Source organism: Pongo pygmaeus, chromosome 4 (assembly GCF_028885625.2).
Source record: "Pongo pygmaeus isolate AG05252 chromosome 4, NHGRI_mPonPyg2-v2.0_pri, whole genome shotgun sequence".
NCBI classification, from domain to species: domain Eukaryota; kingdom Metazoa; phylum Chordata; class Mammalia; order Primates; family Hominidae; genus Pongo; species Pongo pygmaeus.
In genome coordinates this window covers 14,952,484-14,977,082 of record NC_072377.2, presented here as the reverse complement: position 1 = coordinate 14,977,082, position 24,599 = coordinate 14,952,484, and the positions used below count along the sequence as shown (strand labels likewise).

The 24,599-nt window shown below is 45.7% G+C and overlaps 1 protein-coding gene across 1 annotated transcript in view; it reads right to left on the bottom strand.

Annotated features, from left to right (window-relative positions):
- The window catches only part of OTULINL (OTU deubiquitinase with linear linkage specificity like), a 29,032-nt gene extending 11,559 nt beyond the window's left edge, over window positions 1-17,473 (bottom strand). The window contains exon 1 of the mRNA XM_054487323.1: window positions 17,296-17,473. Within this exon, the coding sequence (XP_054343298.1) occupies window positions 17,296-17,365 (70 nt within the window). The 5' untranslated portion in view covers window positions 17,366-17,473. The remainder of the gene's footprint in view (window positions 1-17,295) is intronic.
- Between the last annotated feature and the right edge of the window lie 7,126 nt (window positions 17,474-24,599).

Genomic DNA, 24,599 nt, shown 5'->3' with positions numbered 1-24,599 from the left:
ATGGCGCCTGGCCAACACTAGCAAATTTTAAAGATACATTTACAATTACTTAAAAGGATATTTTCAAAAACAAGTGCTTATCTGTTTAGAACAGTTAATTAGCTATTGAAATCATTATATATTTATTCTCACCCAGACATTTAGTAAAACTTTTTATGAAAGCTTAAAAATGTAATGCTATATTGCCTTTACATCTGTAATTTAGATTTTTATTAATTCAGCTTGATTTTTCAACTTTAAAAATTCTGACACATGCAAATATTTTTAGTGAAGCTTTAAATTCATGGAAGAACTAGAATTTTACATACGTGATACATACTTTCTTTTACTGTAGGTACAAATGTTTTTTAGAAAAATGGACTATAACATGATTTTAGTTTTTTCTCATTATAAAAGTTGGACATCTTTTCATATCAGTACACATAAATCTACATTATTCTTTTTAATGATGCATAATATTTCAGTATAAACTGTCCTAAATGTAAGCATTGCCTTTTTTTGAGACAGGGTCTTGTGCCGTTGCCCAGGCTGGAGATGGAGCACAGTGGCATGATCACAGCTCACTGCAACCTCCAACTCTTAGATTCAAGCCATCCTCCCGCCTCAGCCTAACATTGCCTTATTGATAAACACTTGGATCATTTCCCATTTCTCACTTTTACAAACAATGCTGTGGCAAATATGCTTTTCTAACAGTCCTTGTGGTAGATTTTTAAAAGGATAATTTCAAGAAAAGAAAATTCTACGTCACAGGGTGTGCACATTTTCAGTTTTGACAGACACTGCCACAGACTCTCATCACATATACGAGAGCACCTATTTCCCTAAACCCCAGGACTGGTGTGATTTCTCACTTTAGGCTCCATTTACGAGGAAAGCTCTCCTGTACGTACTGGCTGTTCACATCTCTTCTTCTCTGAAGGCCTTCTGAAAGCATCTGCCTATTTCCCACAGGGTGGTGCTCACTTGTGGGTGGACATGAAGGGCTTGCAGTCACTGAAGTGGGGATGGCTGCTGCCCCCTCCACGGACACATGCTCTCGTCTGTCACAGGCTCCACCTAACCTGCTGCAGTTACAACCCAGGAACCTACTAGTTGGCAGTTACCAACTAGCCCCTGCAGAATTTGAGGTGAGACCCTGAAGCTGGGCCATCTCTCCTGAGCACAGGGCCTCTCCTGTAGCTCCCAGGCCTCCATGGGGACCTGCTACAGACCATGGCTCTCCCCACTCACATATACTCTTCCTACCACATGCTCTTACCCTCAAATCTCAACCCCACCTACAATCCAAGAGATTGTGATATGATCAACCTGTCAGAAAAAAACCCTAGAACACATGCCTGTACTCCTGGTCTCCCTCTACCCAATGTGTCCACATTGTTTTGTCAAGTAACTCCAGCCAAGAAGGGCCAGGGAGCCTATTCATGGGGGTGCTGGTGTGGGTACCAGAGAACCATCTGGAGGTGGATGGGAGGGTACTCTGTAGGACTTGTGAAGTCACATGGAAGCAGGCCATGGCCATATAGCCATGTATAGGATCTATACGAGCTGTTCACTGATGACATTAGGAGTGAGGCTTCTGTATCAAAAGAGAAATGCGTTTTAGTAGGAAAGAGTATGACTTCACCAATAGCTACAATAGCTACAGTTTAAGCTTTATTATGTGCCAGCCCCTATGTTAAGTGTTTTACAGGAATTAATTCATTTACTCCTGTGACCATGCCATGGAGCAGGCAGTAAGAAGTCTCTAGAGTCTAACACTGCAGCATGTAATATGGGGCAAGTGATTTCCCCTCCCTAAGCCTCAGTTTCTGCATCTAGGAATGAAGACAGCCCATAGCAGAGCCTGGTGCACAGTGAGTGCTCAGTGCATGGTCACTCTTACTATCATCACTGCATCACAACACAGGAGGCACAGCAGGATCCACCTCTCAGGGCTGCTGTGAGACTGAAAGTAAATGTTGGGAAAGCACCTGGCACCATACCTGACACACACAATAAATACCCAATAAACACAAATTATTGTTTTTATTGTCATTACTCTAGTAACCCTTATTTTGCAGAGAAAACTTTGAGGGGGAAAAAATTAAATAATTGCCCAATGGGACTCAGCCAGTAAGTAGAAGAGCCGGAATTCAAAAACAGGAGCAATGTGATATTCTACGGTATGAATGTGTCTCCAATGTGTCCCACATGTTAGTTTTATGTGTTGGAAACTTAATCACAAAATTCACATGATGATTGGAGGTGGGGCCTTTGGGAATTAATTAGGATTAGATAAGACCATCAGCATGGGGCCCCCACGACAGGACTGGTGGCTGACCTGCATGCTAATACTCTCTCAGCACGTGACGCCCTCCACCACATTACAATGCAGCAAGAAGGCCCTCACCAGATCTGGTGCCTGCCGTGCTCTTGGACTCCCCAGTCCCCAGAACTGCAGGAAATAAACTTGTTTTCCTTATAAATCACCCAGTCTGTGGTATTCTGTTATAACAACAGAAAATGAACAAAGACATGATGCTAGAAGTTGCCTCCTTTACCACTTGGCTGTCCTGCTTCTGAATTAGGGAACCGAGGAAATCTTCAAATTAACATTGCTATAGCAAGTAAATTAAGACTCTTTAAAATGAAAATTTTGAAAAATTTATCTTTCCTGGGCTAATAACTGAATTACAACTAAAAAATGATACAGAAGAAAACACCATAATGAGACATCTTGCAAAATAGTGTCATAATGACAGTTCTGATGACCTCCAGCATCAAATCTCATTTCCCCAAATACAACTGAGATAAAATTGTGGACATCAGAAGGTTCATAGGGGTCCCCCTTCCACCAGCCTGCAGTCCCTGGCCCAGCTTTCCCGCCTCATCCCTGGAGAGGGATGCCTGTGGAAGGCTTGGTGATTGGGACTCAGAGAAACAGGAAGGGAGAAAAGGTTTCACCTCCACGAATTCAGTCATTCTACATAAAAAAAGAACAAAAAGGAGTGTGTTGGGAGGGGGGCAAGTTTTGGCAAAAAGAATCTCCAGGAAGTCCACAAGGGGATTTCCAGGACAGTAGGAGCCTCAGGTCCACAGTGAAGTTTCACAAGTCCACAAGGAAGTTGTAAGGGGAAGTGGAAAAGAGCAGTGTTGCCAGAAATTATGGATTTGATCCTCTTTAATGCCTGTGAAGATACACAAAAACATGAAATTTCTTTTCAATATTTTTGGACTGAACCACTTGGGTAGTGGCTGAAATGAGACTATACATACAGCACAATGCATGTCTGTTATATTGCAAAGTATATTACCTAGGTCTCATACATCCCCCTAGTCATCAGCATTAATGCATGCTGGGACCCCGACCCACACAAACAGAAGTAATGCTTCGGCAGTGAACATGTCCTAGAGGAATTATACCAGGACCTCCTGAAATCAACAATGTGAATATCAGAAACTAAAATCTGATCTATGATCACTCAAATTATATATGGCAGATGAGACTGTTGGTCAGAACTACAAAAAAAAAAAAAAAGCACCATTTTTGGTGGTAAAATTCTACTTAGTTTTTTTTTTTTTTTTCCATTCTCTACAATATACCAAAGCTGAAGTAATTCAAACATTAAAACAGGAAACCAAACACATACACACATACCCCAAAACCCTGAAAACAAAAGTAAAAGACACTGAAGAGCCGGAAACCAAGTGATCGTGCAAACAGCAGTTCTACCCCAGGAGCCTGAGGCTCCTACTGTCCTGGACATCACAGTCTCTCTATCTCATGGAAACTCAGCAGCGTCTGGTTTGCCTCAAACTTCCAGAATCTGTACTATCTCTACTTCCTCATGGGCCAGCTGCATAGTCCTCAACCTTGTCTACTTCCTCTCCTGATCTTATTCGTGGTATATACAATATCAGTACCTCTACACTTTCTCTCTACACACAGACTCTGTCACCTGCATCTAGCCCACTGACTTTCTGCTGAAACAGAGGTGGTCTTTCAAGGGCTCTTGAGCAGGCCAGGGAGCGGGGACATCAACTCTGAGCTGGGGGGACATAAAGGCAATTTAATTTAGATGTCTGAGGTAGCAGAGAAAGTGAAGAAATATACATACAGTGAAATCACCTGGCTAAAAGAACTTAAGGTAGAAGTACTACATTTAATAAACACAACAGGTATTTCTATCTGCTTCAATGTCCTATTATGGTTAGTTAGCAGACGATGGAAGAGAGAGTGGTGAAGAGAGGCTGATGGAATAGGAAGGAACTCAAGGGAGGGGTGAGAAAGGACACTCTCTGTGGCAAGAGAGGTAGGAAGATGGGGGTGGGTGAGCAAGCAGAGGACACAGACACTTTCTGAGGTGCTGGGGAAACTTCACACTTTTCTGAGCTGTGCCATGGAACCCTGCTTCCTTTGAAAAGGTGAATATGGCTTTTAGGTCATTTGTAATCAAGGGCAGGAAGTGCTGCACAGAGGAATAAACTGAAGCCAATGGAACAAGCAGACAGGGACAGGCTGGGAAGGGCTGCCCCCTCCCTTCCCCAAACCCCTCACCAATTCCTCACACTTCTTCCCCCCTGGGCTGGATGCCAGGCAGGAAGGCAGTGAAGTGCAAGACACGCTCCCTGCCCACAGGGAGCCCCTGGCCTGGGGACACAGTGTCCTCCTGTCAGTTGGTTGGGTGAGCACCTCCATTCCCCAGTAGGTCACCTCTCTCATAGGCTTTTAGTTTCTCCTTAGGCCTCAGTGTGACTGCAGGGAAAGGCTGGGAGCCTTCAGTGTGGGAACTGATTGTTTAATTCTGAGAAACTCAGCTCAAGAATAAAGCAAAATATTGTACATTAGTCTAAACAAATAAATTAAGCACTATACAAACAGAAGGAAAAACACACAGAACAAATCCTGTTAGGCCATCAAGCTTTCTAAATAATTTGGAGCACACGGAGATTCAAGAGATTTCTAGAAGTTAGCACAGCAGTGTGAAAGAGTGAGTTTAAACTGTGTTGGTTCTTGCAAAATCATAGATTAGTTGGTTGTTTTTCTACCAGTTACGGGGGGAGATATTCAGAAAAAAAACACCCTCTTAATAAGTCCTTGAAATGGTCAACTCAAAGGACCTTCTGAACTTTTGTATTTCAGGTATTAATTCTGCTCAGTAAGAAATGACAGTCTTCCACTTAGTAGAATACAATAACCAACAACTACGAGATCAATATCACTGAGAAAGAGGACCACCACGTGGGAGGATTTTATCTTGAAAGTCATGACCACGAAGACCTTCAACTGTAGGCTGTCATGCAACCCACTGATGCTGTCAGCACCATCCCCCCAGGATGGGGCACACTGCCCCCAAGGCTCCCACTAAACTGAAAGTATCAATAAATATGACAGGAAGCTGCTCCTGGCCAAACACTGAGAGGATTGTGTGTGTGTTTTCTTTAATAACATCACAGCTCAGAGTCGTTTTTCTTTTTGACTGGGCACATCTTCTAGAGATGTTGAATGCAACCCATCATTTTAAAGGTAAGTTTCATTTTCTAATCATTGCATGTTAAAAATCCACCCAACTATAAAAACCACAAAAGCTATAGATGGGATAGGCTACTACTGAAAAGGAAGTTGTAATTCCTTCCCCGTGGAGTCACAGAACTCCAGCACTGCCACTGCTTTACCCAACCACACAGGCCACCTCAGCCTGGGAGAGACAACTCATTTGACAAAAATGAGCAAAGGACTCTTGTCTTCATTCTGTCATTTTCTAGCTAGAGGACTAATCACTTAGCCTTGATGACCCCAAGAAGGTACTCCAATGGCCAAAAAGTGGTGATAGCACAGGGTTGGAACAAAATTAAACAAAAAAGCACTATACGAATCTAAACCATTTGGCTACCATCTCCCACCATCTGTCATCCAACCACTGCTTACATACCTCTCAGCTGGCAACTCGCTCCATCCTGTGGGAGTCCATTTCCTTTTTCCCTTTTTTGGAATGTTTCTCTCTTTATTGATCAACTTTGATCATTATTCTACGAACATAGATTAAGCTCCTCTCGCAGGCCAGGCACAGTGTCAAGTGATGCTACAATTATAAATGCAACCGACTGGATTCTCCTGGCAGGGACTGACAGACGGACTCCTAGTGGGAACAGAGCACCACTGAGGCAACGCTCCAGAGGAAAGGAATGCAGGTCCACAAGCACTGTAACAAGGGAATCTGAGCTAAACGAGGTTGGAGAATGCTTCCCTAGGACATGAGGCTGAGCTGAGATCCAAGGTTGGACAGGAGCTTGCAAGGCAAGGAAAGTGAGGGGAGGCTGGAGAAGCCTGAAGGTCCCGTTCACGAGGCTTATGTTTAACTGAAGAGCAACGGAAGGCTCTGAGAGTTTTAAGCAAGAGACTGAGGTGTTCAGATCTGTAACCACCCTGGAATCTATTGCTTGGGGTTATGAAGAACAAGTCTGATTCCTCTTGCATATGACGACCTTTTACATCTTTCATGGGATTGCAGAATGCTTTGGGCTAAAGGCAGAATTCTACTTGTTCTTTTAGGCTTCCCGGAGTGCTCCCTCAGCAATATGTCCACACTGCAGGCTAGTTCAGTGTATTCATGACTGTTTCCCACTAGCCTGCAAACACCTCTAAGGCAAATGCTGAATCTTAATTCACTGTGGATCTGGTCATCTGATGAGCTGTCACAGGAATGCTTCATTTTTTGAGGTGAAGAAACTGAAGCAGAGAAAACAACTAGAAGTCTGAACTTGAACCCCCAGGTTCTGATGTAGAGCTGTGCCCTCTGAACTAACCACTGTACATTACTGCCTTCCCCTGAGTAATTCTCTTTGAAGTTCTATCATTTCCATCATTTCCACTCTGCATCTTTCTCTCTTCTAGTTTAGACAGCTCCTGTTTTCTCAACCAGTCCCTACATGATATCTTTGGGGAGTCTCTTCGTGGTCCTGGTCAGTCTTCTCTAAACTCATTCCACACTTAATGTGAGACCCCAGGTCAAACACAATGTCCTGGGTGTGATCCCCAGGACAGAATTCAACAAGGTGACCACCTTCTTCATTCTACATCAGGGGTAAGTCTTCTGAAAAGGGTCAGAGAGTACATATTTTAGGTCTCATCGGCCATGTGGTCTCTGTCTCAACTACTCAGCTACACAGAGAAAGCAGCCACAGACAATACACACAGGGCTCCAATCCAATAAAGCCTTATATATGGACATTGAAATTTATATTCCATCTAATTTTCACATGTCAGGAAGTAGTATTTTTTTATTTTTTTCCCAACCATTTAAAAATGTAAAAACCACTCCGAGGTCATAGGCCGTGTAAAAACAAACAGCAGGCCAGATATGACCCATGGGCTGTGGCTTGCTGAACCCTGTTTTAGATGATACATTCACAGCAATGCAGCCTGTGATTGTACCGCGCAGCTACAAAAAACAACCCAAAAGCCACCGACTCACATTCAACCTGCTGTCAGCTTAAAGCCCTTTGGACCTGTGCTGGGGTGTGTCTCCCCATCTTCTGAAGGGAAGAGAGGGCCAGGGGTTTCACTCACTCTCAAGTTTCCCGGTGGAGAGGCCTTCCTGGAAGTGGGGTTCTGGCTCCCCTACTACCACCTTTACTCCTTCCTGAAGGTGAGAGATTGATCTGAGTGGCAGATTTTTTAAAAATGGCATGCTCAGCTCAGCCCCTTTTACCCCACAGACCTGCCCGCACAGAAGGAATCCTTGGGCCTGCCCTCTCCTTGGGAGGGAGGCCTAGAACTTTAGGACAGAGTTCAGCTTGGGCACTGCTAGCAAGCCCAACTGGCCACACAACTAAGACACGTGGATTTTATGTCACTGAGCTGACTTAGAAAAATATATTTTTAATGTCTGCCATCTGTATCTACCTTTCAGTTCAGAACACGAGAAGAGAAACAAAGGGTTATTCAGATCATGTGGGCCAGTTCTGGGATCTTTAGACCCAAACAGGACCTGACATTTATCTCTGCTAGATTTCATTTACTGATTTGGCTCACTGCTTTGACCTGCCAGGGCTTTGGTGGCACGTGGTCTGGTTCAACTCTCAGGCCTTTAACATTAGACTTCCACATCCTAATAGAAATCATTTATGAACATGTTGACTAAAGATATACTTTGAGATAAGCCATTCTTCACTTTTGCCCTGGGGTGACTTTTCCATTACTCAGAATCATTTGGGCACCGTCACTAATAGTTACTAATCCTCTTGATTGGTCTCCCTTCCCCAGTTCTGTTTTCTACTCCACAGCCAGTGTGGGTTTGTTTTTTAAACATTCAATGGATGTATCATCTCCTGTGCAAAACTCTTTACAATGCAAAACTCTTTACAATGTAAAACTCTTTCCATGGCTTTTCTCATTTGTAGGAAAGACCCACATCCTGCTAGCCACTGATGTCAGCTGGAAAGGGCCCTAACAAATTGTCAGAAAAGTAAAAAATGGTCATTACCTATGGTAGCATCCTAGCCAGAGACCTCAGGAGCTGATTCTTCTGTAACCAAGAATACTAGTGACACTCAGTAGCTTATAAAGCCACAACTCACCCCATAACCTCTCACCCATCCCCTGGGACCAACTGAGAAGTCAAGATTTGCCCCCCTGGGTTCAGTGTGATCTTGCTGATGGGACCACACTGCCGAAGCCTCCTTGGCCACCTCCCCGCCCTAAGTCTTTTACCCCTGTCTCCTATCATGGATTCATATACCTTTACATGGGCCTGTAGATCTGCTCTCCTAAAGGGAGACCAGTGGCTTCAAAAACAACCTCATCAAACTTTACAGAACATTGCTACTCAAAGTCCACAGGACAGCAACATCAATACCATCTGGGACTTCTTAGAACTATAGATTCTCAAACCCCTTGGAAACAGAATCTGCATTCCATCAAGACCCCCAGGACCCTGGCCCTGGCTCCAGTGGATTTTCAGATTTATTAGGCTGGGGCCCAGGTATCTTTTTTAAGCTCCCCAGTAATTCCAACATTGCCAGTGTTGAGAAATCCTGCTATGGAGTAAGACCATCCCCTACCCTTAGCTGCTTCTGTTATCTCAAATACATCATCAGATGCCAATTAATTGCCAAAGTTACCATTAGGAGAAATCAGGCCAGATAAAGAAAAATCTTACTGGTCAAGTAATCCAACTAAAAGTAAGTGTTGTGTCTGTTTTGTGCCTGTTTCCCTTTGGCCAAAGTAAGCGGTTACTTTTACTAGTCACAGCTGTTGTTTTTCTATGGCTGGAAGCTACGCCTATCTAAAAAGGAACTTTTCTGAAAAAAAATTTTTTTTTTTTCAGATTGAGTCTCACTCTGTCGCCCAGGCTGGAGTGCAGTGGCATGATCCACAACCTCTGCCTCCAAGGTTCAAGTAAGTCTCCTGCCTCAGCCTCCCAATAGTTGGGATTACAGGCAACTGCCACCACACCTGGCTAATTTTTGTATTTTCAGTAGAAATGGGGGTTTCACCATGTTGGCCAGGCTGGTCTCGAACCCCTGACTTCAAGTGATCCACCCACCTCGGCCTCCCAAAGTGCTGGGATTACAGACATGAGCCACTGTGCTTGGCCAACTTCTCTGAAATTAATGAAGAAAGGAACCTGACCATTACCCTGGCCTCCAGGGAAGGTGGCCAACTCCTCCTGGTTTGCCTAGGACTCTCCCAGTTTCAGCACTGAAAGCCCCACATACTGGCACATCTCTCAGTCCAGGCAAGCTGGGACGGTTGATCACCCACGCCCAGTCCCCCTCATGGTCTGACCCTGACCCCTCCCTCTTCTCTCACCTCTTCCTCTTGCTCCAATATGAGGAGTGCCTTCACTTCCTCCTAGAGCTCACGCCTGCCTCCCTGCCTTGCTTTGCCTGTACTCTTCCCTCTGTCTGAAACATTTTTCCTTCTAACCGTGCCCTAGTTCATTCCACTCATTCTCCAGCTCTCAGCTCAAACATCACTTCTCTGTTTCCAACCCGCAGGCTTGAGCAAATCCTTGTTTTCCTCTCTCATAGCACACGGTGTCCTTTTCACAGCACTTGTCACAGTTTACACAATTGTGTTTGTGTTTGATTAGTGTCTGTCTCCCTGTGTAGACAGTAAATGCCTTAAGGACTGGGACTGAATCTGTTTTCACTCTGCTTTCTGAGTGCCTAAGTACACAATAGACAGTTAATATATATTTGTTGAATGAACGAAATGAATCCATGTAATCAGGATCCCGTCCATGTGTCTCCATGAGAGAGACTGCCAGCTTCCCCCAGGGTCCATCCTCTCCTCCTCCCATCGAGATTAAGCCCTGACTTTGGGCTGGGCACATGGCTACTCAGATAAAGGCTCATTCCATCGTCCCTGGGTGCTGGGTACTGCTGTGTGAGTGAATTCTGGCCAAGAAGTTGTTGAATGTGCAACTTTCAAAAGGGCTTGTTAATAGGGGTGTGTTCCTTGCCCTTTTTCCTCCCTATTAGCTGGAATGTAAATGTGATGGCTGATGCTCCAGCAGCCATCTTGTACCCAAAAGTGACAGTGAGCACTGAAGCCAGGCATAGTGGAGAAACAACGTGGAAGGAGCCTGGGGCCCTGACACTGTGGAGATCATCCCAGCCCTAGGGAGCTACCTCTCTCTGACGTGAGAGAAATAAATGTATTCACCTATTTCTGTTCTGTTACTCCATCACACTTATGCTAACTAAGAGCCTCTATCCTGGTGGTCCCTTCTGACTTTTAATATGTATGTCAGAAATAATGAACCACCAGTGTGTTTTCTCTTCCCTTAATTACACCATGTAAATACAAAGCAGGAAGTGAGAATGTGAAGTGGTCATCTAGTAGGATGGTTTCAAGGTAGTGAAATGAGGAGGGAACTGAGGGAGTCAGGAACTCAGGGTCCAGTCCTAGACAGCTGAGCCATCTGGACCTCAGCTTCCTCCCCTGTGAGCAAACATAAGGAAGCCAGGCCATTAACTGCCATTTCCCTTCATTCTCCAAAGGCCTCCTTATTTTAATATGTTTCAGAGTTATGTGGAGGAATAGTCACGTTGGGGCCAGGATTGGAAATAGTTGTGAAATAACTGACATTCAACTAAACTCAAAACATTACTCAAAGCTTGCGCCACAGAAAAGATGCCCTAAGTGTGTATGGAAGATACATAAGATCTTGACAAATGCCAGCAAATACCCCGACCCTTGGAAGTTCATACTGGGTCCTACAGATCTATGAAACCAGTCGACCCAAAGGCTAGTTCTAATAAAGAGCCTTTTCCACAAGGGCCTCCATGGTGGTAATCAGCTTCAAAAAGGCTGCTAGATGGGAAGGAAAAAGGAACATCAAGGAGACTGGGAGGGAAAGGGAGATGTAATAGGCTCCAAAATACAAAATTCAAACAAATGAATCAATTACATATGGGAGAAGATGCAGCAAAGTGTGAAGAACAAGACAGTAGAAGGTAGATCACCAAGCACAGACTCTACAAGTCCTCTATCATGACAGTCAACTAACCAAAATTGAGTCTAACAAATATTTAATACTTAAAAAACAAAAATAGAGGGATATACCATGGATAAAACTGATCTAATAAGCTCTCTCTTGGTTCAAGGGATTTTTCTTTAGATCCTCCTAGGAAGGAATCAATATGCCCAAGCCTTGCACTGCTTCAGGTACAAAACTGTGGGACCCGACATGTATATTAACCATTTCATTGGCTATGTTTCCATTTCAAGCTGAGCAGCCAACCTAACCTTAGCTACAAACCAAACTCCAAGTTCATTTTGTAAATGCCAAGTAAAATGACAAATTGCTGATCTCATTCACTGACACGAGTGCCACCAGCCCTTCCTATCTAGACGGTGACTGGTTACATTCAGCCCATGCTGGCACTGGCTTGCCATCTCTTCCACTTCCCCTTCCTATCAGCCATTCTGCTTGCTCCGCAGCATTTCGGCCTGTCCAAGTGGTGCATTCGGAAGACACAGAGCACCCAGTCTTTCTTAACTCTAGATAGTTCACAAGCAAGTTGAGGCCTTCTCGTCACAGGTCAAAAAATACAACCCCAAAGTATCAGGTGTTATTCTAAGACCTAGGGACGGATTCTCTCATTACCAGGCAAGAAGGAATTTAGTTCACTTCTCTTAAACTTGGAGACTAAATGCTACAGAGAACAGTCTATGCCCTGGCTTAGAGGACAGACACAGATTGTTCAAAGCACACGCTCCGATGAGCTTCCACCATCATCAGCTCCACTGCCCACCTCCATTCCTGAGCCATTTGGAACTGGTTTGTACCCACTGAGGCTGTCCCAAGCCTAGAAAGAGATGAGAGCTCATCTCCACCGTGGTGGGTACAGGACAGGGAGGTATGCTTCTTTTTTTTTTTTTTTTGAAACAGTGAATGCTTGATGTGTAATGAGATTTTCACTTCTGATTTAAGGGAAGACTCTCTTGAGAATGACTTCCAACTACATTATCACTCCCTCTCCTAGAAGACTAACCCTAATATTCATTAACAACCAATAATATGGCAAGAGGAGAAAGAGCTGAGGTATTTATCACTCCCACTGCTAGAAGACTCACCCTAATATTCATTAATAACCAATAAAATGGCAAGAGGAAAAACAGCTGAGGTATTTTAGGTAACTTTGTGTCTATTTATCCAATAATTCTACAGACTTGATGTCATAGTAACATGGTTAAATCAACAACAAAAGATTTACTATTAAATTCTTTAGAGATTCATCAAGCATAGCATTTTATGTGCTACAGTTTCTGGGATTTTTGTTTATTACCTAGGAATCCCAGCGACAGTACTAACAGGCAACAGGCTTTTGTCTCCTAGAAATGAACATAAACATTTTATCATCCTCTTAATTTAAACATAAGGCCACCTGTCTATTCTGGCTCCAATTAAATGGGAAAGTAGAAAAATGGACTATTACTAGCATAAAAGGTTATTGGAAAAATGAGAACATACACAAAAAGTTTCTGTTGATTTATTCAGAAGTACCATTTAAATGTTCTTCCATTAAATTAATTACAAATCAGATAAATGTGTGTGCAACCTCATTTTGAAAACAGATTGTCTTAACAAGTAGCAGAACATGTACCAGAGGACGCACACGGGCAGAAGAGAATGGAAGGATTTACTAACCAAACACACTAATCCAATAATTCCTCTAAAAATTAAATAGAGACTTTAATAGCCACGCATGAGGAACCACTAAGCTAGGAAGTTTTAGCCCAGTAATAAAAACTTTTTCATTACCTCTCTCCTCCTGTACCCAGACCTGCAAGAGTTGTCTCAAACAATAACAACAGTATACAAATGTTAACCCAACCTTAATTCAGAACAGCTTAAATGTAATAAGGTAACCTTGGAAACTATGGAGAGCTCTCAGGTAGAAGCTAGAACTCTGTTTCACGTGACAGAAGCAGACAGATTGTTAAGAATCTGTTATGAGTGGAGTCCCATGCCAGGGCTTACCCTGGCCACCACTTACTAGCGGAAGCCTTGAGCAAATTCTGTAGCCGTTGTGAGCATCACAGAGTGGTGATTGTGAAGATTATATAACATTATCTATGGTCAGTGTCTCCGCATCTAGCACCCTAAAGAAAATCCAAATGCCAACTGTTTTTGTGACAGGGACAAGCACTGGGTGCTACAGGCACATAGGAGACCACACCACTCCAGGCCAGAGAGTCAGCCAAGGCCTCCCAGATGAAGCTAAGTCTACCTTGAGACCCGAGCCAGAGAAAAGGTCATTTTCAAGTTAATAATTATACCCAGTCAAGACTTTCTACTGAGATAAAATACTTGGTACCAGAAAAGTTACATTCTATTTGATATTTATTCATCTCATAGAAATGTAAGAGTAGAAGTATAATAGGACAAATGGGTGGCAAAACAACAACAACAACAAAATCAACTATGGACCGTTTGGTTTTAAGTATTCTATTGTGGGTGCATTTAACTGCAATGCTTTTTTTCCCCCACAGCCCTCAAACTATTTTTTAAAAAAGGGAAATATTTCTCTCGACAGTTACAACTAGCAGCTCTCAGGCCTCTTTTCCTTGGCACACACTTTCTACCACCAGCGCCCCCTCTACTCCTCCTTCTCCTCGAGAGTAAAGACCTTGAAGACACTTGTTCTAGAATAAGGTCACAATTCTCAGCACACTTTCAGCAGTCCATGCGGAGGGAATGCTTGCGCCCACTTCTCATCGCTCCTCTTGCCATCCGACCAATCACTGGGTTTTAACAGTTCCATCTGCCTACTCTCCTTTTGAACACAGAAGTTCCACCAGGTAAATTCACCTGCCTGCCTAGTGATTACCTGCCACTGCCCCCTGGGAACATGCCAAAGCCTGCTTATGGTGGCTCAGAAACATCTGCTTCGTACATACAGCTGTGCCTACTTGAATGGCTTTGGATTAACAAAATTCAGGATATCGAGGAATATACCTTTCATTTAGCAGACACATCTACATAGGAGGTGGGTAACCTTGTACAAGTTTGTGTGTGACTTGGTTTCTTAAAATAAGGTTAAAAAATAACAGCTACTTCATAGTAGAAGGTAATATCAATAATAGTAGTGGCAGCTAACATTTGAGTGCTTACTCAGAACCACAACCAACCAGTTCTAAGCATTTTCCATGTAGTAAATGAACTAAGACACAAGAAGCACCAAAAAACATTAGCCATTACCATTATTTTTAAATTTTTGATTTAGCATTAAACTCTTTCCTCCAAACAAAACCTTACCTAGAACAGCAAAAAACAACAAAACAAACATAAAAGTATACAGAAACAAAAAAGCAGAGCAACTCCAAGTATAGCTGGAGTGGGTCCGCCGTTCCACACTGGACATTCCCTATTCCCCCAACACCAGCCCCTAAGAACCTCCAATGAGTCCTGTGGTTCCTGAAATCATGGCTGAAATGTGAATGCTACCACTGAACAGATGGACAGTGGTGGAGAGAACCACAGCAGAGCTGAGCCAATCAAGACAGTTAATGGCCCCAGTCTGGCCAGATGTGGGAAGAGCAAGGAAGAGTGTGGGGTGCACACATTCTCCCTGCAAAAACAGTGGTCTGCCTAAGGTGGGCTGGCGACTGTGAGCTTATTCCACTCTATGACCACCTCTCCCTGCCTTCCTAATACATGACAGCGTCTTCTCTGGGCACTCCACTAAGTGATCTTCCAATGCTTCTTCGATGCATCTAACATTCTGATTCAGACAGTCTTTCTGATAATATTATGCAGAGATGCTTAGTCCATGATTTTCAATATCCTAACATACCCTAACACTTTAAAGAAGAAATAGTAAAAATCAAACAAACAAAAAAAACCTCTTCTGTGGGTTTTCTTCTGTTGTCTGGTTTTATTGTCAAGTGTTACTTGCTGTTACTTCGAAAGCTAAAAAAGTTGTCCCTATACTAGCTTTGACAACTGATTTTAAAACTGGTTTTATTTTTGTTTTGCCAAATACCACTGGCAAAGAAGGGAAACTATGCTTGTAAGTCATCAGAAGTTATGTTTTGGAGAAAAAAGTTTTCCATAATCTGATCCTTGAATCACATTCTTCCTCTGCTGCACACCAACTGCAGATCCCACAATTGGAGCAGAGGAAAGAATCTCTCCCTGGGCTCGCAGCGCTGGCATGCATTGAATTTGGTGCAAAGAAAGGAAAAATTCCGGGTGATGATGTTAAGCCTGGAGTAGGCACCTTTCTGCCTCCCAAACCAGCCTTTCCAGCTGTGCTCCTGCCTCTATTTCCAATTTTTGTTTCTCTGCCAAACTAAGGCAGGGAGGAGAAAAGAAAATAACAATAAAAAGTTCAAATGAATACACCCATAGGAAATATGTGGCTAATTTTATAATAACCTAAGGTGCAGAAAGGTTGAAAAAAATCAGTTCATTCTCCAAACTTTTGAGAGTGGGAGGTAGGACAGAGTTCTTCTCCACTGGGAGAGGCTGCCTGGATCAGCTAACCGGAGGCTCTCATTTTATGGATGAGGACACATCAGAATGATGTCCTCTGACTCCCAGAAAGGGGCTGTTTCCACTGCACCCAACAGTTTGCTGTGTGAATTAAAAGCTCATGCTGGGACCAAAAACAGCAATTCATAAGCAATCCCCGCACCTGCCAATTTGCCATAATCACTGCAGTTCCTGCAGCCCAAACTCTGTGTTTGGGAACCGGCATCCTCCCAAAATTCACTAGTGGGCTCCAGACAAATATAGACACAAGAATGTGTTCCTTCAAAACCAAGCAGCAGCTATGCTCATCTTTCTCGGGGCTGGTTAGGAAGACATCGTCTGTGGACTTCAGAGGGGGAGCGGACCCCGCTACCGAGCCAGCGGGTGAAGACGTCGAGACCCAGCGCCTGAACTCCCAGGCTGTGCTGCTGCCCTTGTTGGGTGATTTTTTTTTTTTTTTTGGACGGAGCCTTGCTCTGTCGCCCTGGCTGAGAGTGCAGTGGTGCAATCTCGGCTCACTGCAACCTCTGCCCGCCGGGTTCAAGCAATTCTCCGGCCTCAGCCTCCCGAGTAGCTGGGACTACAGCTACTCGCCACTATGGCCGGATAATTTTTTGTATTTTTAGTAGAGACAGGGTTTCACTATGCTGGCCAGGGTTTCGCTATGCTGGCTAGGCTGGTCTCGAACTCCTGACCTCGTGATCCGCCAGCCTCGGCCTCCCAAAGTGTTGGGATTACAGGCGTGAACCACCGCGCCCGCCCCCGTCTGGGTGAATTTTTTTTCAGCCAGAGTATTCTGTGTTGTTAGCAAGACTCCACTGCCGCGAAGGTGTGCGCCACATCCTCTGCCAGCAGGGCGCGAAACGCAACTCCCTCCGTCAGCGTCGAGCTCCCCTAGAGGACACTGGGCCCCGCGGGTCCACGCGCCCCGGGCTCGCTCCCAGGCGCAGGGGGCGACCTCCGCCGCTGCCTGGGCTCCCCGCGCGACTCTGAGGGGACCCCGACCCCAAAGACCGGTTTTCTTCCAGGAACCTGCGTTTCCTGCCCGGGAAGGCGACCTAAGCAGCTTGGCCTCCCTTATTCAAATGCTACCCCGTCCCCGACAGCGGCTCGACCCCCGAGTGGGGGTGCAGCCCCGCCCCACTCCCGCCCGGCTCAGGGGCGCGCTCCAGCTCCCGGGCTCCAGGATTCCCAGCCCCCACCAGGCAGCGTCGGTGGCCGCCGAGGAGGGCGCGTCCCTGGCCGCCTGCGACCCCGCCCGCCCTGACGGTCCCTGCCCGCGCCCCCCGCCCCGCCCCGCCCCGCCCGGCCCCAGGCTCACCTGCGGCGGGAGCGGGAGACCGCTCCCGCTCCCGCTCCCTTGCCTGCGTGGGGCTCCTTGGCGCCGCCATTCCGGCCGCGGTGCGGACAGGCGCTGGGCCTCCGCCCGTGGTCTGCAGTGGTCTGTCAGACGCCACGGCCGCCCGCCGGCGCCCGGGCTCGCTTCCCTGCGGCGGGCTGGGGAGGGCGGGGGAGGCGCAGGGCGGGGATGGGCACCGACTGACGCGCCGGACAGCCAATCAGAGGCCGGGGAGGGGAGGAGCAGGGCCTAGAGGGGCGGGGCCTCCGCACGCTGTCCCGGTCGCGGGCCTGAGAAGTGCAGAGGCGTCCGAGGCTCGGCAGCGGGGCGGCAAGCTACTCCTGGGGTCCAGGCGCGTTCCCGAGGCTGCTCCCCGGGAAACATCTTGGGAATTCCACTTGGGCGGATCCGGCGACCTCCATGGCACTTTTCATCGAAGGCCCGTTGATTGGGAAGCACAATCCCGGAGGGCCGGCTGATGAGGGCGAGGAGCCAGTGCGGCTTCCCCCCGCGGACAGGTTACTGCGCGATCCTGCTCTGTCACTGCCGGGGTGGGCGAGCCTGGAGTCCAGATGCAGCTGTCGGCCCAGGGCCTGTTCACCTGACTGGGGAGATTTTCTAATCTTTCTTCACCCCTGGGTCAGCAGAACGGGGTTAAGCTTACTTAGAACTCACAGTTTACTTTGGGAGCGCGAATATGTGCATTATTGACAAAACTGTCCTCTTATAGAATGATTTATCCAAAGGAAAAAATATGGGGAGTAGTTAACAGTAGAATAAACAGCCCCAAAATGAAAAGGCGCTCACCTGTTGTTCTCCCCCCCACTCTGCCGGTCAGATGGGCCTTTTCCAGAAGAAAAAGGAAGAAAATGAAAATCCTGTTGAACACTTCCTCTTTCTCCAGTATACACAGTTCCAGAGAGAAACTGACTGCATGGGAAATGTTTTGGCATCTTTTGAAAAAGAAGTTCCATAACTAAAGATGTGAGAAACAGCCTGGAATTCTGTGTGGCTTCAGTAGCCTGAGGGCAATGTCCACAAGTAATTGGATCGCTTTCCTCCCTTCCCCTAGTCTCAGAACACAGGTCTTTGGCCACACCAGTGAGAGTCTTTATCCCAGCAACAACAGTTAACTTAATGCCAAGCATTTACTGACAGCTGGCATCCAGCCACATGCTTTGATTATATGGCTTTTACATGCATTGCTTCATTTAATCCTCACTTGCCCATGAGGTAGGCGCTGTTATTATCTCCAATTTACAGACCAGGAAACTGAGGTTCAGGAAGTGCTAGTGCATAGTTTGAACCTAAGTCTGAACCCTCAACCGCCCAACCATTCTTCAATGCATGATTCACAGAAGATAATAAAAATGTTCCCAAACTCTACTGCATGTTTAGAAAATAATCCCTTTTATCTAAATCAGATTTTTAACATTGAGGGGTAGTTTTCTACAACCATAAACCATCGCTTGCGTGTATAGAGCCACATTACTCATACAAAATAAATGACTTAAAATTGTTGCGCCTAATTAACCTAAACAAGGGTATGAGTAGTGACAAGCACAAATTTTCTATTCTAGAAACTAGAAATACCAGGACTAATTTCTTGTGGTATAATAAAACAAAATTTACTTAGTCCTTTAACCACAAAACAAATTAAGCCAGTTCCCCTTCCCTCCTCCCACAAGATAATATTTATGAACACAGCTGTTTGTACTTGGCTTAAAAGCCTGTCAATTAATTCACATTTAGGATTTTGGTTGCCTGTAATGTTCGTTGTTACTCCAAAAGCCGAATGAGAGGCCTCTTAGTGCAGTACTTAATGACCAAATCTTGGAGCCAGACAGCCTGGTGTGCCTTCATACAAACCTTATGGTCTCACATAAGTTAGTTAACCTTTTTGTGCCTGTTTCCTTATCTGTAAAACAGAGCGCCTAAGAGTATCTACCCCATGGGATTTTTATGGGGGTTAAATTACTAAATATGTGCAAAACTCTTACAATACTTGGCACATAAGCGTCATATAAAGATGTATATACACGGAGATTTCTAATTGACTTTCTGGTCTAACCATGAGTGATTACATGTCTGCACAATTATGAAGTTATTGATTTTTTAAAAATACCTAGCTCATGAGCTCTTTGAGGGCAGGAACTCTGACCTAGAATCCCTAGAACCTAGCTCAGAGCTTAAATATTTATGAATGGGTAAATTGAGAGTGTGGTGTGATGCCAGCTGAGAGCCATGCTGAACAAAGACCTCTGCAGCAACAGTCTCAGCTGAAACGTGGACACAAATCATCACAGTCGTCAAAACATCCACCTTAGAACTACCAGAAACAGGCAGTGCCTAGCGTTGTGCCCAAAAGCCACCTGGCTGTGACTCTGGAAAGCTCAGAGTGATTTAGGCTAAGGACAATGGTTACTCCAGCTAGTTGCATGAGGGTTGTGGTATGACCCAAATCAGAAGAAAGAAAAACTGGCCAGTAGTTCCCAGCAAATATTTAATTGAAGTTTTTGTTTTTATGAGGTTTTCTTGACCATTTGAACTCTGAAAATGGAATGTGAACATTCAGAGCCTTTCAAGTTTCACATTGCAAAATGGTTTTTTTTTTTTTTTTTTTTTTGAAGAGAGTCTTGCTCTATCGCCCAGGCTGGAGTACAGTGGCACTATCTCTGCTCACTGCAACCTCCGCCCCAGGTTCAAGCGGTTCTCCTGTCTCAGCCTCGAGAGCAGCCGGGATTACAGGCGTCTACCACCATGCCCAGCTAATTTTCGTATTTTTAGTAGAGGCAGCGTTTCAGCATGTTGGCCAGGCTGGTCTCAAGCTCCTGACCTCAAGTGATCGGCCCACCTCAGCCTCCCAAAGTGCTGGGGTTACAGGTGTAAGCCACCATGCCCAGCCCATTTTAACCATTTTTTAAAGTACAGTTTAGTGGCAGCCTGAAGGTCCCAGTGTGGGGATAGACAGAAGCCCCTGCCAGTGCCCGCTGGAAGCTTCAGGGCTCTTTGCGCTACTTCTGTGCCTGCTGTGCCACCCCCTTCTTCAGCGTTCTCCTGTTTCTCCCTGTTTAGGCTTCACACCTTGCCCCTCACCATTCCAGCCTTGTCCCACTTGATTTCTTAGCGTTGCCTGTGAAATGTCAACTTACCTTGGCCTCACACCACATGCAGCATTTGTTCACCTTCACACTGGGATGCTGGAAGTGTGGCACCTCACCCATGCCCTGGACTGGCATGTAGCAGGGTGGTCCACACTTCTACAGCCTCTGCTCATCCAAGAAAAAGATCATACTGTGTCTGGAATTGGCGGGTTCTTGGTCTCACTAACTTCAAGAATGAAGCCACGGACCCTCACGGTGACTGTTACAGTTCTTAAAGATGGTGTGTCTGGAATTTGTTCCTTCTGATGTTTGACGTGTTCTGAGTTTCTTTCTTCTGGTGGGTTCATGGTCTCACTGGCTTCAGAAGTGAAGCTGCAGACCTTTGCAGTGATTGTTACAGCTCTTAAGGCAGCCCGTCCAGAGTTGTCCATTTCTTCCGGCGGGTTCGTGGTTTCACTGGCCTCAAGAGTGAGGCTACAGACCTTCACAGTGACTGTTACAGCTCATAAAAGCAGTGCGGACCTAAAGAGTGAGCAGCAGCAAGATTTATCGCAAAAAGCAAAAGTACAACACTTCCACACTGCCTGCTTTTATTCCCTTATCGGACCCCACCCACATCCTGCTGACTGGCCCATTTTACAGAGAGCTGATTGGTCCATTTTATAGAGCACTGATTGGTCCGTTTTACAGAGAGCTGATTGGTCCGTTTTGACAGGGTGCTAATTGGTGCATTTACAATCCCTGAGCTAGACACAGAGTGCTGATTGGTGTATTTATAATTCTCTAGCTAGACCTAAAAGTTCGCCAAGTCCCCACTAGATTAACTAGACACAGAGCACTGATTGGTGTGTTTACAAACCTTGAGCTAGACACAGGGTGCTGATTGGTGCGTTTACAATCCTTTAGCTGGACACAAAAGTTCTCCAAGTCCCCACTAGATTAGCTAGACACAGAACACTGATTGGTGCGTTTACAAACCTTGAGCTGGACACAGAGTGCTGATTGGTGCATTTACAATCCCTGAGCTAGACACAGAGTGCTGATTGGTGCATAGACAATCCTCCAGCTAGACATAAAAGTTCTCCAAGTCTCCACTGGACTGAGGAGCCTAGCTGGGTTCCCTAGTGGATCCTGCGCTCTGGCCGTGGGTGGAGCTGCCTGCCAGTCCAGCGTAGCACGCCGGCACACCTCAGCTCTTGAGCGGTGGATGGGACTGGGCGCTGCAGAGAGGGGACGGCGCCCCTTGTGGGAGGCTTCAGTCGCTTGGGAGCCCATGTGTGGGGTGGGGCTGGGGCATGACAGGCTGCAGGTCCCAAGCCCTGCCCTGGTGGGTAGGCGGCTAAGGTCCCCCCGGGAATTCAAGCACGGTGCAGGCGGCCTACAGTGCTGGGGGACCTCGTGCACCCTCTGCAGCTGCTGGTGCTAAGCCCCTCACTGCCTGGGCTGGCGGGGCAGCTGAGCCCACATCCACCGGGAACTAGCGTGCAGCCCCAGTTCCCGCCAGGCACCTCTTTCTCCACACCTCCTGCAAGCAGAGGGAGTAAGCTCCGGCCTCGGCCAGCCCAGAGAGGGGCTCCCACAGTGCAGCAGCAGGCTAAAGGGCTCCTCAAGCGCTGCCAGAGTGGGTGTCAAGGCCGAGGAGGCGCTGAGAGCGAGGGAAGGCTGTCAGCACGCTGTCACCTCTCAATACGTGGCCTTTCAAAAATCGCTGGGCTCTAGCTGGGCACAGTGGTTGACGCCTATAATCCCAGGACTTTGGGAGGCCAAGGTAGGCGGATCACCCGAAGTCAGGAGTTTAAGACCAGCCTGGCCAGCATGGTGAATCCCAGCTATTCTGGAGGCAGAAGCACAAGAGTTGCTTGAACCTGGTAGGCAGAGGTTGCAGTGAGCCAAGATTGTGCCACTGCACTCCAGCCTGGGTGACAGAGTAAGACCCTGTCTCAGAAAAAGAAAAACAAAAAAATCACTGAGTTCCTGGGAGGCGTTTTTTTTTAGGGGTTGGTTTCCAAATGGCCCTGGAAGCTGGGTTCAAATCGTAGAATGTCATTTATTAGCTGGATGACCTGGAGCAAGATACTTTAAACCCTTTTTGCTTCCATGTCCTTACTTATATATTAGGAATAATAGTAGTACTTACCTGAAATGGGGCTTATAGAGTTGATTCAATGACAACATATAGAGGCTGGCCCTTTATAAGTGCTCAGTTAAGTGCTGTCATTGGCACCTATTGACGTCTATATACTGTCCTCTATTAGAAAAGTTGATGCTGACTGATTTTGGTATTAAAGTTTTTGTAGTTATTCAGGGGCTTCGTGTGAATAAGAAGCAGTGTATGCTCAGATACAATGCAAGAAGGAAGTGGAAAGATAAGGATTTCTCAAATTCTAACTTTTATGGATATCGACAATGATGGCGTAATGTTTTAAGGACAATGGATGGTCAAATAACCTCCATAGCTGGGCAAGGTGGCTCAAACCTGTAATCCCAGCTACTCAGAAGTCTGCCACAGGAGGATCACTTGAGTCCAGGGGTTCGAGGTCAGCTTGGGTAATACAGTCAGACCCTATCTCCAAAAAAAAATTAAAATTATCCAGGCATGGTGACATGCATCTGTAGTCCTAGGTACTTGAAAAGCTCAGATAGGAAGATCACTTGAAGCCAAGAGTTTGAGACCAGCTTGTGCAATACAGCCAGGGCCTATCCCTAAACAAGAATTTAAAAACTAGCTAGCAGCCTGGTCAACATAGCAAGACCCTGTCTCTATGGAAACTAAAAAACCTTAACTAGGCATGGTGGCAGGGACCTGTAGTACTACCTACTCAGAAGGCTGAGGCAGAAGGATTACTTGAGCCCAGGAGTTTGAGGCTGCAGTGAGCTATGATCATGCCACTGCACTCTGGTCTGGGCAATAGAGTAAGACCTTGTCTCTAAAAATAAAAATAATAATAAAAAATTAAGACATTTTTCTAAAGAAATTATGTAAATGGATAAGGAGCACATAAAAAGATGTTCAACACCTCTAATCATTAAAGAAATGCAAGTTAAAACCACAATGAGATACCACTTAACACCCTTTAGAATGGCTACTATAAAGACAAAAAACAACAACAAAAAAGAAAATGACAAGTGTTAGGATGTGGACAAATTGGAACCCTCACTCATAGATTGAGAATGTTTTCCACTGTGAAAAACAGTATAGTGGCTCCTCAAAAAGTTAAATGTAGAATAACCATATGATCTGGTACTCCAGCCTGGGCGACAGAGGGAGACTCTGTCTCAAACAAACAAACAAATAAAAATAAATAAATGTGCTTTGAATTTTATTAATAATAAAATAACTGTAAAATGTGTTTTGAATGTGTACCATAATCTTAGTCAACTAAATTACAACACTGTCCTCTCAGTCATTCACACCTCAGTGCCACCCAACCTTGGCACTTTCTAAGAGCAGATGTTGACTGGAGGAGTGCCAAGAGGGCTTAGGAGCTGCCAGAGGGATTGAGGAGGTCAGCTTAGAGCCATAAAGGGAACTGAAATATGTGGGGGTGGTGTGTGTGGAAAAGAACTTCATGATTTTGAGTAGGTCCAGACCAGAACTTAGCATTTCCTTAATTTTCCAAAAATAATTTTAGCAAATTAGATGGCTTCGCTCCTTCTCACATTCTTGACACCTATCCTGCCTGCAGTTTGCATAGAGCTGTGCTCACTCACCACCTCTGACCTTTGACCTTGTGTTTGCACTGCCAGGGCTGTGCTTTTCTCTCCCCTTACCTGGCTGGCTCCCATTGGTCCTTCCTCAACCTGCTCTCCTTGGGGAGGCAATTCGGGACCACCCAAGACAAGCTGGAGTTCACAAGCTGGCTTCTCCGCCCTCCCAGCTCTGCCCACTATTCTCACTGCACCTAGTACCCTGCACCTAGTACTCTGAGACATAACTTGTTCAAATTCTTGGCCAGGCATGGTGGCTTATGCCTGTAATCCCAGCACTTGGTGAGGCCGAGGCGGGCTGATCACTTGAGGTCAGGAGTTTGAGACCAGCCTGGCCAACATGGTGAAACCCCACCTCTACTGAAAATACAAAAATTAGCTGGGATTGGTGGCGGGTGCCTGTAATCCCAGCTACTTGGGAGGCTGAGGTGGGAGAATCGCTTTAAACTGGGAGGCGGATGTTGCAGTGAGCCG